At 39.0% G+C, this 13,999-nt stretch overlaps 1 protein-coding gene across 4 annotated transcripts in view; it reads left to right on the top strand.

Annotated features, from left to right (window-relative positions):
• TRAK1 (trafficking kinesin protein 1) overlaps positions 1 to 13,999 on the top strand; it is a 125,890-nt gene that overhangs the window by 83,377 nt on the left and 28,514 nt on the right. For all 4 annotated transcript variants that reach the window (XM_054639729.2, XM_077178010.1, XM_054639740.2 and 1 more), the window contains 4 exons: positions 2,678 to 2,754; positions 6,013 to 6,129; positions 11,797 to 11,897; positions 12,704 to 12,812. In XM_054639729.2, coding sequence (XP_054495704.1) covers positions 2,704 to 2,754; positions 6,013 to 6,129; positions 11,797 to 11,897; positions 12,704 to 12,812 — 378 coding nt within the window. In that variant the 5' untranslated portion in view covers positions 2,678 to 2,703. The remainder of the gene's footprint in view (positions 1 to 2,677; positions 2,755 to 6,012; positions 6,130 to 11,796; positions 11,898 to 12,703; positions 12,813 to 13,999) is intronic.

Below are 13,999 nucleotides of genomic sequence, written 5' to 3'. Positions count from 1 at the left end.
CTAGATATTTAGACACTTTTTGGAATTTTTTTTTTTAATTATGCTTCTGGATTCCACTCTCCCCTTACTTTTCACCTTCTCTTTCCCACAAGCCTTGATTTCTGAGTAATTGAAAGCAACACCTTTTTGCAAGTTTGCCCTCCTTCCAAAAGGAAAATCCTTCCTTTTAGCTAGTAGCTCCGTGTTTCCACAGTATTGTATGTAAGTAGTAGTAGTATGGACAGTAGTTCACTGACAGATTTTATTATATGTGGTCTACTGAAATTTATTTCTATTTGGATGTAGAGGATCATAAAAGGAAACTTCTGCTTTGAAACCCTTTTACTCTGGCAGAGTAGTGTACAAAGATCTGTTTTGACAATCACCAACAGAACTTTGATGGAAATTTCTAGATATAAAAGCTGTTGGTGACCAGATTCTACTTTGCTGCTGGTAATGTCTGTTGTTATAATGCTGTGGTATTGCCTTGCCAGGTTAAAGATTAAATGGTAAATTCTGAAGGAATAACCAAGGGAGTATCCATACAATCACCCTTATCTCTCTCCCAGCTGAGTGACTTTATTCTGTCTGAGGGAACACCATCCTTTATGAGCCTGGCTGTTAGGAAGGTTATACATTTACCTGAATCAGGATGGTGTGAGGTTGCCATAGTCCTGCTCATTGGCGATTGTTAGTGCTAGGTACAGAATTTAAATGAGCTTCTAATGACAATGTCAAATATTATTTTATAGCAGTGATGGAATGTTGTAACCAGGGGAACTATTTAGTGTGCAATTGTATTGGAAACCTGCTGGCGTCAGGGTTTCTGATAGATGTTTTATAGCATGACTTATGAACTTTCTATATTTAAAACAAAGTTGAGTTTACAGTGATGTCAGTTTGTGTGTGTGGATGAATAGTCTTCTGAACATTATACCTTCTGTTTTTATGTGAAGTTTTTATGGAAAACTTCTGTTAAACCCCTTTCTGCCAGTCACTGCATTTTTTCCCTGTGGAATCCTTATTAGTCTGCTTTTGGGTAATATAGCTTGTAGTTTACAGATGTACTGTGTTTTTACTTCTGCACTGGTAGAGTTATTCTTTCTATTGATATGTCATGTTTGTCAGGTTATTACTTTGAAGCATAAACTTTTTACTGTTGCCACTTGCAGATTTACTATTTGGATGAATGCAATTATATTTTGAATACTTTTGTATAGCATTCTTTGGAGTTCACTGGCACTACTCATGTCAATAAATATAAATATTTTTAGGATGTGATCTGCAAAGGTAGAATTAGAGAAATAGGAAAATAAATGAAGAAATTCAACTTCTTGCCATAATTTAAGCAATTTTCTGATATTTAAATTGGGAAAAATATCCTCCAACATTTCAAGAGATATCTAAGTAATGTTGCATTTGATGTATTATCAATGTACCTTAGTGGTGATCAGCTGTATATTTATTTATATGCAGATTGTGCATTTATGAATTAGGTAGTGTTGTTTCCTTAGTGTGACAAACTGTCTCCTGCCAATATTACTGTACAGTTCTGCTTTTTTTTTCTCCTCACTATATAAATCCTATTAGGCCTGATCTGTCTCTTCCCCCGCCTTAGTGTGCACTAGAACAACATTAGCTTATCTGCCAGACGGAGCCTTAAGTGACATTGCCAAGGGTAAATCCCCTGAAGAGCAGTTCAGGCTACAGCAGCTAACTCATAGTCCGTGTGATCCACTGAATTTAATTAACAGTCCTTTTTTCCCAGAATTACAGGGTTTGAGGAAAAAGTGTAGTTGAAAAAAAAAAAAAAAAGAAGGGTAGAGCAGAAAGTGCTGTTGTTTGCTGTGACTGTTGGTGAATTTTTTAAAAACTTGTTGACTTCTAGATAAGTCAGTGTAGCTTCTTAAAGGATCACCTATGGTGATAGACTGAACTTCCTCATACTTTCTTCAGTCTGACAAAACTCCTGGTTCCACCTTAATGATTAACAATCTCAACCAGTCTAAGTAAACATTTGTTATGAGTGATACTGTAATCACTGTGGTGTGGCTGGGTATTACCAAAACAATTTCTTATTTTGCATGCATACTTTGCTGTCTTGTACCATAAACCCCAGTTCTTGTCAACTTATTATGACATAGTCACTTTCTGATGAACAGTGCCCCTAACAGTATTGGAGTTGCTTATTCGTGGAGTAATGCTACTGCATGTCATGCAATGAGTAGGTGACAGATGGAATCCTAATCATATATCTAAGAACATCTGTTTTGACTTCCTGATTATTTTTTTAATACACTCAAGATACTGTTCTTCAGAGACGAAAGTTTTAACATTTTAAGTTTGTTCTGCTGCTGACAAAAGCAAGTACTTACAACAAGAGGAGCGTTTGTATTACCAGTATCACATGAATCTTGGATTTTTTGAGGGTAGGGGGGTGGGGAGTGTGTTGAGTTTTGTTTGTTTGTTGTTTTGTTTGGTTTGAGTTTTTAGCTCTTGATGTGCTCATCCAAAAGTTGACATAAGCAGTTCTTTAGATGAAAACTTAAGCACATCTAAACTTAGAAAGATATTTCTTGCAATGGATTGGCGTTGAACTTCAGTGATCCTAGTGCGTGGTTTCCAGTTCAGAATATTCTCTGATCCTCCCCCAATGGTACTGCCTATCTGATTAATGTTTTGCTTTATTTCTTTGCAGTTTTATGTGCTGAAAGAGTGGGCCAGATGACTAAAACATACAATGACATAGATGCTGTAACACGTCTTCTTGAAGAGGCAAGTACTACATCTGTTTAAGGACCCGTACGCAGTATGACAAAGTAGTACTGAAATTACATGGTACCACTAATAAACATTGTTGGTAGGTTGTCCTTCAGTGTGGAAGAATAAGGGCTCTAAGTGTATGTACACTTTATCTCATTGGTAAGCTAAATATTCTTTCTAAATAAAGATCATTTGTTTACCTCAGTCAAATGGATTCATTACTTCTGGTTATTTTTCAGTTGAGGCCATGTAACTTGTTTTTGGCCAAATGTTTGCTCTAATGAAGGAGGAGGAGAAGGAATCATCTTAAAATGACACGTATTTTTACAGTACATGTAAAACTGAGAGTATCATTATTGATGGATATATTCTCTTCAGAAAATAATTTAAAAAAGCTCACAGACTTCTTTTCATAATAATTTGTTCAGATAATTTCTTTCCAGAGAAGTACATAGGCACAAAATTAGAAAATACCTAGTACTGCATTTGCCTTCTTTCCCTTATGTTTGGTTGATTTGATTGTTGTTTGTGGGGTTTTTATACAATTATTATGGAAATTGGTCTTCCTGTAATCCTTAGCACTCAAGAAACGTCAAAAAGCAACTGTCATGGTGCTATGCTTATGTTCAATAAAAATCATGATAAATTGTTGGACTAAAATCAGCTGTATTTCTGCAGTAAAATTGAGCAATGATTTTCTGAAGAATGCTTATGAGTAATTCTTTAGGTGAAAGCTGTTACAATTGTATTATTTCGTGGCTGACTGCAATTTAGTCCTTTATACTCAATTGCTTGCTTATTGCAATAGCAGTGTCAAAAATGATGTCTTTCTAGCCAGTTGGGTGGTCTGTTATTCCTCTAATTCTGCAAGAAAACAAGCATGGGAATGAATGCTCACATCTCCCACCTGTTCTGGATACCCCTCAATGCAGTACAATCTTGTATTTTGTGCTTTGAGCCAAACCCATTCAAACACCTCTGTACAAATTACCTGTTAAAACTGATGTGTTACCCAAAAGACTTCTCCTGGAATAATTCAATACCTTGTAGTAACAGTCTATTAACTTGTTTGTGCCCTGTTCCCTTTGCCTTGTTTGGCTGAGATTTACTGCATTTGGTCTGTGGCTCCTTCTAATAATGATGGCAGCATTCTGCCAAACTGTTTCCTCCCCTGAGTCCCTGTAGCCAAATGTCTGTAGGTCCAGGCATCACAGTCACGGGAGCAATGCTTGAAGGACTTGCTGAGCCAGTGTTTTAAAGTTTCTTGTGTACTTTCCTACCTGGATATTTGGAAGGGAAAAATAAGGGCGTGTATAACATGTCAAACTTTATTAAAACAAATACTTTCAGTGAGCCTTTTTGTTTTGTTTGACCATCATTTCCAATGCAATTACTCTGTTCATAGGGATAGGTGCACTTACAGCACCTTTCTTTGTTCTCCACATGATGGTTATCATAAGAGATTACAGCCATTTACAGAATTTAACTCCTTCTATTGCTTTCACACATACGAGCGAGAGAAAAAGCAAAAGCCATCCCTTGTCTGTCCTTCCTGTTTGCAAGCTTCAGGTGCTTGCATTACAACATTGAAAGGTGCAGCATTTGGGAAGATAGGAAAGAGATCTTGAAACAGCATGTGTGCAGATATTTCAGAAATTTGTGCCTATAGCCCTGAAACTAAGGAAAGGAAGTGGCACCAGGCCTGCCTGGGTATATGGTAAAAATTGGAGCAGGTTTCATCATGAACCTGCTTTCTCATCTTTTTCTAATAATAGTGTAAATGTGTCTTACTTCTCAGTATTATTTTTTTAAATATAGCTGTAATAAATTGGTTCCTTAGCATTGTGTTAGTAAGAGACCTGTCCCCAAACTGAAATTTAGAGCTGAATTGCTAAAAATTGGATAGGAAGACTGGGGAGGTTATTTGAAGAGCCTGGACATGGACTTATATTCCTCAAGTTGGAACTTAAAAAACAATGCTGCTAGATAGTTCCTCCTCTGTGAAGCCAAAACTGCAGCAATATATTTTTTCCACTCAGTATTTATGAAGTGAGCCAAATTAGTGAACAATAAGTTGGCTTAAAATATGTCCAAACGTGTTTTGGATAACTTAGTGGCACCTATTGTTCTGAAAGATTGTACGTAAGATTACATAAAGATTTTATGGCTTGATAATGCCTGTAGCTTTTAATGCAAATATAAGTCTGACCTTCAGAAACCATTTGGAAAATGCTGGTTGCAGATACAGCATTGATCAGTCACCTCTCTTTTTATTTACTGATTATTATATAATTTTTTTTTCCATTATGAAAGCCTCTTCATTCAAATTCATTGACTTCAAATCCATGTGAACTGTAGCTGTACGTTTTGTAGGCTTTGTCATTAACGTACACATGACAGAAGGTAGCATTTAGTCATAAAATCTGGGTGGTAGTCAGGGGCAGTAAGTAAGCTCCAAACAGTATTTTCACTGACAGGGAGAAAATTCTTCCTCAAATGGTGTTGAACTAAGGGTATACTAGGGAGTTAACCACAGCACCATTATACCACTATTAAAAAAAATCTAGTAGTTAAATAAGAAAATGATAAATAGAAATGCTTAATGAACAGTGCAAAATTTTATGCAGTTTGTCATCCTCTCCCAAGCAGATTACAGTCCCATGTACCAGCTTCTGCAAGGCTGAGACATCCTAATGTACCTGTCATCAACAGGATAACCTCCTAGGTTTTTTTTGTACTTGTGGTGAATTGTCAAGACAGGTGATTTCCAGTACTGTGCTCATAGAGGAGGGGGAGGAAGAGGCCCAGCATGACATGAGAGTAACCACTTAATGTAGTTTGGGACATCTGCAAAAAGGAAAGAGTTAGGATTTGTTTTTATACAAAAGCACTAATGGTTGGCATACACAAAAATAGGAGCTGAATGTTCGTTGTGGTGGAACTGGCTTCTACTCCTGCATAGCTCGTTGCCTTTTATTTGTAGGTGGACCAAGTGGAAACTGAAGAATGCTTTGAGACAGGGTCAGTCATTTCTGAATAATGCTGTTGTATGCAAGATACGTATGCATGATGTGCATACAATATATGTGAGAGTAGAAAAGGAAAATCAGCAAAACCCCCCGAACAAATAAACCCTCACAGAAGGAAAAACTCTTTTTATTGTTAAGTGCTTGTTTCTTCCATTTCAAGGCAATTTTACCCTCCCTTTGATCCTTTGGTAATTAAAAAAATATAAATTGAAGTTGGCTTTCTGTTCTTAATGCTTCACAGAAAGAACGGGACTTAGAATTAGCTGCTCGGATTGGCCAGTCACTGTTAAAGAAGAATAAATCACTGACAGAAAGAAATGATTTCCTGGAGGAGCAAGTAGAACACATCAGAGAAGAGGTAAGATTTTTGTGCCTGAATGCTGTATATGCAGTGATGTGGGGAATTTCCTTCTAGCTTCACCTTGTCCATGCATTTGGCTGTGGGCAACCTGCTCCTGTGTCTGACCACCCTCCCTGCAAAAAATGACTTCCTTATATCTAGTCTAAATCTGCTCTCCTTTGGTTTCAAACCATTGCACTTTATCCTATCACACCAGACCTTGCTAAAAGGTCTGTTCCCATCTCCCTTATAAACCCCCTTGAAAGCACTGAAAGGCTGCAATATGGTCCCCCTAGAGCATTATCTTCTCCATGCTGAACAACCCCAACACTCTCAGCCATCTCTTATAGGAGAAGGAATATCTTTGTGGCCCTCCTCTAGACCTGCTTGAACAGGTCCATGTCTGTCTTATCCTGAGGACTCCAGAGCTGGGTGCTCACCAGAGAACAGCTGAGGAGGGAAATCACCTCCCTCAACTTGTTGGCCATGATACTTTTGATGCATTCCAGGGGATGATTGACTTTTTGGGCTGGGAGTGCACACATTGGTGTGATCAATAAAACACACCAGAAGGCTTATATCATTTCAAGTAGCACCTGTGCTTTAAAACAGGTCTTTAGCTGTAAGTACAACTGTCATTAAACTCCAACTTAATAAATGAGCTAGGAGTCAATGTCATTTCTCCTATTCTGAGGCAGTAGCCTTGCTTTTTGAATCCCACCTGTATGTGGTTTTGAGCAAGACAGAGAGCAAGAGAACGATGAACCACAGTGGAGTAAAAAGTTTTAAAATGGTTCATAATTAACACTGCTCAGGGGTGTGAGATGTTGCATTATGAATATCTCACATAAAGGATAAAGTGCAGATGGAGTGATCAGTGATGTGTGATAAATGGTGGTGGAGCACACACAATGAAATAATATCCTTTGATGTGGCCCCCCCATTTTTGGCATAGAAAACTAGTTCTGTTTTCTCCCAAAGGAGTGCTGTTGCTTGCTGCCCAAGTCCCATCATGAGGCAGACCAATTTATTTGTCTGTTGGTCAGTATGACATGTACTAGGTATGTGCAAGGTGACTGAGCAGGACTGTGCATTCATATCATCCATCCAGAGTGGAAAATTTGATTGTGGAAGGTTGAGGACAGGGACAGGCTGCCTCTGTCCACGTCTGTTTTTATTTAGAGGGACTGAGGAGCAGCATTAGGAAATGTGCCACCAAAAATAAGCCTCTTACCAGGTGGCTTGGTATGTTGGCCATATGTTCTGTCAACACCCCTCTTTCACACTGTTATTTTGATTCCTTCAGAAACTGATGCTTTTGAGGCAGAGCTCATCAGACCTTAAAGTCATGACACTTCTGTGTATTGAAAATCTGCCTTTAATAGGTTGCAAATTTTCTATTAAAACTGAATTTTGAATATTTGAACAGAACAGTTATAACTAAGACAACTGTCTTTAAGGGCAAAAGATAAGAGAAACAAAATTAATTGATACTTCTAAAATTCTGTAAAAATTGCCTAAAAATGCTTTTTCTGGGAGATTTGTGTTTTCTGTTATACAGGGACAAATTATTTCTGATGTGTGGTGTAAAATTAAGGTTTTATTAGTATATGTATCACAGCATGAATTATTTAGCTTTATATCTGTATTTGTCTCATGGCAAGAATAATTTAGCTTTATATCTCTTTGACCTTTGTCATGACAAAACCTTCTTTCTATTCCATTAAGCAGGCAGAGTTTTCCCTTTGTGCTGGTAAATTGCCACGTTGATAGATACACGTTGAAGTTATAAAGACCTGTTCAAAGTGCATCAGATTCTTGGGTTTGTCTTTTGAGCTTGTGTTGTTAGGCACTGCTAAGTTCAAGAAGGGGCTGTGATCATGTTCAGTAAAAACTGTTGTAACTGAGATTTTTTGTTGTACTAGAGGAGAAAAGGTGAGTGGACTGAAGCAAGCCCTTTAGTGTGGGCACAGACACTTCAGTCTCAGCTTACTGTTTCACTACTATATTCTAGAAGCATAAACATACTCAGAAAAGTTCTTAATTGTGAAGTATTTTGCTTTACAGAGATGGGTGTCTGCTTTTTCAGCAGCAGAGTGTAGTTCCCCGGTTACAGTGTGTCTATCTGCTGCTCAGTAAGAATGCTGCAGCTCCATGTTCCTTTTCTCTGAGATGGTGCTGCCTACATTTCGGTATTGTCTTCTTTGACATTAGACCTCAATATCAAAGAAAAGTAAACTGTAAATCTGCACAATGTGAATTGTATTCAGGATGGAGTAGCTCACTAGGTTTTAGCTTCTCCTAATCTTTCTAAATTGCCTAGTTTCTACTTCTTTTTCCTCTATGTATTTTGGCCTATGCTTCTGAAGCTAAAATGGCAGCACTTCCAATGCAGTCAGTCCTCAAATAACACCACCTCAAACCTGTGTTAACCTCTGAGTAATGCAGCCCTCTAGACGTGTTATTCAAGTTCCAGGTCACCTGTCAGGGTTTGTGTTTTGATGATCGCAGGTTCCAAAGTCCAGGTTTGATTTTGTTCTGTGTAAAGTGAGAGGAAAGGACAAAGTTTAATTATAATCTGGAACAATGGCTTAAAAAATGGAAATTGCTTTTGGTCTATTAAGAGTAGAAAGTAATGTTGTAAAGACAGAAATGCTCTTTGACTTGGTACTTGTATGTGTGCTTTTTGCATACAGTGTAACAGGGTGTCTTTCTTTTGAGTAATTCTAACCTGTTAAGTACTTAGTTGCTGTCAGGAAAAGCAAATCATCTCTACTCTTGAAACAGTTGTTCATGATTCAGAAAATATTGATTCTTTGAATTAGGTTCCAGGTCTTTAAACTGTTGTTCTCTGGGTGAAGATAGTTTTTTCTTCTAATTAAGTTATTTTAAGATAGGTACAGCTATTTCATTAATTAGTTCTGAAGCTGAGTAAAGCTGTCAGGCCAGCAGAGGCAATTAGAAGCCTGAAGAGATGAGCTATCACCATGCTTGGTTTGTGGATGTCATGGGCCTTGTCCCATGCACAGCGAGGGCTCAGTCCCTATTGCTGGATAACAATACCAAGATCGTGCAACAGTAACGTGGCAGCCTTAGCTCCAGAGGGCACATGTGGTAGTGACTTGTGAAAATGTAGAACAGGCTATTTCTGTTCATAAAACAAATTCAGTGTTTTGCAGTGTGAAAATATGTACTGGGTCAGTTTGGGATGCTGATAATACTCTTCACCAGCCTACCTGGTGCTGTGCTTTGGACTTGGGACTAAACCAGTGTTGATAACAATGTTTTGGCTATTGCCGAGCAATGCTTGCACAGCATCCACCAGGTTCTTTTCTTTTTCCTTTGTGCCCCTGCCAGCCTCCCCAGCTTTTTTTTTTTTTTTCCCTCTTCACTCTGTCCACCATCTGCACAAGATGCTGGGAAGCTGACCCAAACTGACCAAAGGGATGTTATATACCATATATTATTATGTTCAACAATAGAAGGTCAGGGAAAGGAGGAAGAATCTGGGACATTCATGGTTATGGTGTTTGTCTTCACAAGTGACAGTTCTGTGTGCCAAGGTGCCACTTTCCAGTAAGTGGCTGAACATGCACCTGCTGATAGAAAACAGTGAATAAATTCCTTATTTTACTTTGCTTGCATGGGAAGCTTTGCTTCACTTATTAAACTGTCTCAGCAAGAAGTTTTTATTGCTCTCGAGCTTCTGAGTCTCTCCTTCATCCTATGGGGATTACGGGGCAGACAGTGTGCTCAGCAGGTGGGTGCTTAGCTGCTCACCAAAGTTAACACACCACAAAATGCTGCATCGTAGGGAGGGATTGCTGGAAGTTACTGTGAGTGTTTCACAGTTTCACAGCCTGATTGAGATTGGAAATGAGCTTTGGAGGTCATCTTGTCCAAACCTGCTTCTCAAACAGGACCCCCTGCAGTCCATTGCTGAGGACCATGTCCAGATGGTGTTTGACTATCTCCAAGGATGGAGACCCCATAAGCTCTCTGGACAACCTGTGTCAGTGCTCAGTCACCCTCACAATTAAACAGTTGCACCCGATGTTTGGGAGGAACCACCCATGTTTCAGTTTATGCCTATTGTTTCAGGTCCTGTTCCGTTAAAAGATCAATCTTTCTGACTGTTCGCCCTTTTGGAGGTTTGGAATGCTCAGAAATGGCAGTAAAAATAGTATCCTCAGTCTTTTTAATTCATAGAAAAAAAAAAAACAGTAGCAAGAGCTGGAGATGATCTAGTGTACACCCACAGACAGCATCTGAATTCTTGCTTTTAAAGAGGCTGAGTTATAATGTGCCGAAGGGAAGTAAATCGTTATTTTTGGTTCAGCATTTTCGTTCTTCCTGAAATGGAGAAAGCAAGCCTCCAAAAATTAATGCACAAATTTTGTTTAATAGCTTTCTAAAATGTGGTTGGATGGGGATGGTTTTTTCCCCCTTGCTATTTAGAACCCATGTCTCAGGAGGACTTGGTGCCTTAGCACTTCTCATTATGCAGAACAGTCATAGTTAAGTAAATGACCTTGTTTGCCTCAAATTCTGAACAATTCAAGTGCTTTTTTGGATTGCATCTGCTCTTTTGTTCGATGAAAATGGAGTTCAAATCTATGTAATGATATTCTCTGTTTTTTTTCCTAATAATAACTACAAAGAAAAGTATGCTTACAATATGAAAAGCAGAAGTTTATTAAAAAGAAACATACTGTTCATTTTTTACATGGGAAAGTGCAAACTGAGGGCCAAGTCTTGCAGTGCAAGTGGAAGGAAATGGATGTGTCTGATCAGTTATGCTGTCTGTAGTTGTGCAAGGCAAATAAAAGTAATCTCCTGCTGCTGGCATCTTAAGTCACAGCTGTGAAGTTGTGTAAATGCTACTGTCTAATTGGGCTTTTAACCCTTTTCTTGGAGAATTGCAATATAAAGTAACAAAGATTACATTTGTAGAGTTCACAATGACAAGGAATCTTAATCACCTACATTGGATGTTTCATTAATTTTTCATGTATGTATATGCTAAGTATGGGAATCCCACAAACTACTTTACTGGAGCCAAAAAATCCCGGAAACTGACTGCAACCTTCACTGTTGGAACAGCCTCAGAACAGCAGCCTCCCACTCTGTGGTGGTGTTCTGCAGCTCAACCCGCACTTGAGTCACAATTGTACCCTTACTACACAAGCATATCAGTAATTTTATGTAAAGCCTTTTGGAGAGGAGGAAATGTCAGCCTCTGAGGCCTGCAAGGTCAGCATCCATGCCAGAAAGTGACAGTCATCACACAAAATGAATAAATGCAATGTTTAGCTTGAGTGTGCCACATTAATTTCTTGCTGTATCATTGCAATATATCCATTACTGTGCATGTGTATCTAGACTAATGCAACAGTGAGTCAGGATTGCTCATCTTAAAGAAGGTAAAAAAGAAACAGGTCTAATAGCAGTGAATAATTGTATATTTGGACCAGTAAAAAATCATTTAGTGGCTACTTTAAAAGGTACACTTTCCCTTCTTTCTAAGAAATAAAAGAAATGGTTCTGGTCTGTTTCAGTCTTTGACTCTTGATTTAGTCCCAGATGATGCCTGGAGAGTGAATAACAGGCTAATTTGTGGTGAGTTTGCTTAAAAATGTGTCTGGAAAATCAGCTTACTGATCTGGGAGCTGTTTCTTTGTGTAGGTTTCTCAGCTGCGGCATGAGCTGTCCATGAAAGATGAACTGCTCCAGTTCTACACCAGTGCTGCTGAAGAGAGCGAACCGGAGTCCGTCTGTTCCACCCCGTACGTTAGTTGATCTGCAGTGCTGAACTGTCATCTGTTGGATGATTTCCTAACTTTGAAAAGTGGTAAAATTGCCCCTGTATTGGCTGGTACTATAAATGGGCCTAGAATTTGGTGCAAGGTCCAGCTGGAAGGATTTGCACTGAGCCAGCTGGCTATCCAGGTGCCTACAGGAGCCAGGAGGGGAGAGTACACAGGGAGGCTGCTGGCACGATGCTGCAACTTTCAGAGGAACTGGGTCACTGTTGTGCTGGGTCAGCTGTGGGTCTCACTGACAGCAGCCCAGTGCACCACACACATTTGCATGTGCTAGGACATGCTACATGAGTGACCTTTGTGCTTGAAGGACCTCTGAAGGCACTATGGAAAAATTCCAAGCCAAGGGAATGAAATAAAGCATGGCTTACAGCGTGGGTTCCAGGCACTTAGCTGGCTGAGCAGCATTGCAGGCTCTGAGGAGCTGTCTGCCCTTGCAGAGTTATTGCTGCATTCTGATGGAGCATGTGCAGCATTAATCAGGAGCTATTGGGTTGCTCCCTGTAGTAACATGGTTTCTTTTCTCATAGCCTTGGCTGAACAACTTTTCCGTAGGAAATGTGCAAAATAATAAATAACATTTTTAAATGTTCTCTTATGAAATTCACTGCAAATTTATTGCTGCCCAAAAGTAATGGCATGAATAAGCTCATAATAATAAGTATTTCATGTGGCTCTGTTTGCTTTTGGGGCCTGTGTTCAGTCTGTGCTTCTGTAAGATTGTAAGATATATGTAAAAATTATTTTAAATTGTTGCTTTTTCCTACAAGGCTGAAGAGGAATGAATCTTCTTCCTCCGTCCAGAACTACTTTCATTTGGACTCTCTTCAAAAGAAACTCAAGGACCTTGAAGAGGAAAATGTTGTGCTTAGATCTGAGGTGAAATTGCTCTCTTTGTTTTGATTAATATAGTTGTTCGTCTAAATGCCAGAACACAGGTATTGAGAAGCTTGTATTAAAAGCTGAGAGTCTAACTAAGACTGTAATTCTACATATAACATGGTGATTGTTTAATCACCATCCTTTATCCTTTTAAATGAAGGAAAGGCTGAAATGTGGAAGCTACATAGAATCACAGAATTTTTAGATTGGAAAAGAGTTCTAATCTCATCGAGGCCAACCTTTGACCAATCAATACCTTATCAACTAGACCAGAGCCCTGAGTATGATGTCCAGTCCTTTCTTGAACACCTCCTGGCACAGTGACTCCAGCCCATTCCAATGTCCTATCACATTTCCTGTGAAGAAATTCTTCCCAAATGAAGCTACATGCAAAGCAGTAGGAATGTGCAGGAACATGGGCAGATTTTGGAGTCCAGGATTGCATTTTGAAACAGGTTGTAAAGGGCTCACCTGGCAGATATATGTGACTTGAGCTGCAGATCTCAAGGCTGGCATAGTCTCTGATACCAATTCAGTGTTTGTCAAAATGCAATTTTCTAGCCTAAATTTGCATTACATTTCTTCATTTTGTGTTTCAAGTCAAGGCAGTTAATATTTTAAATTGAATGTGCTTTTCTTCTCTTTATTTCTTATAATATTCTGTTTGTTTCACAGATGACACAGTTTTTTAAAGTTTAATAATTGAATATGAAGTGAATAATTTCATATTTTCAATCCAACTTTTAAACATGGGAGCGTGTTACCACTTTGCAAACATGTAGCAGAGTATAGCAGGAGAGATACTTTTGGTCTAAGAGTGAATATATGACAACAGAATGTTACTACCATTTTCCACTGCAAATGCAGGGCCCATTGTAAATAGGTAGTGCCACATCTTTGCACAAGACACCAGGTAATGGAGACTGCTGTGCTCTTAAGAGAGAAGGTACACAAGGAAGATGAGCATGAGAATAATGAGCATTAGAACTGAGAGAGCCACTGCATCAGGAGCTCTGGAGTAGGAAACCCCATGCAGCACTGCCTTCCCATCCAGGGAGATGAAGTCTGTGCCAGCAAGACACAGGGTGAAGCCAAATCTGAAACCTGTGAGCTGTGCAGTTCTCTGTAGATGCAGTCCCTGGGTGTCTGTGCATGCCCCCAGCTTTGGGAATAGATTACAGACC

Source organism: Agelaius phoeniceus, chromosome 1, assembly GCF_051311805.1.
Source record: "Agelaius phoeniceus isolate bAgePho1 chromosome 1, bAgePho1.hap1, whole genome shotgun sequence".
In the NCBI taxonomy this organism is placed as follows: domain Eukaryota; kingdom Metazoa; phylum Chordata; class Aves; order Passeriformes; family Icteridae; genus Agelaius; species Agelaius phoeniceus.
This window is presented reverse-complemented; position numbering and strand designations above follow the sequence as displayed.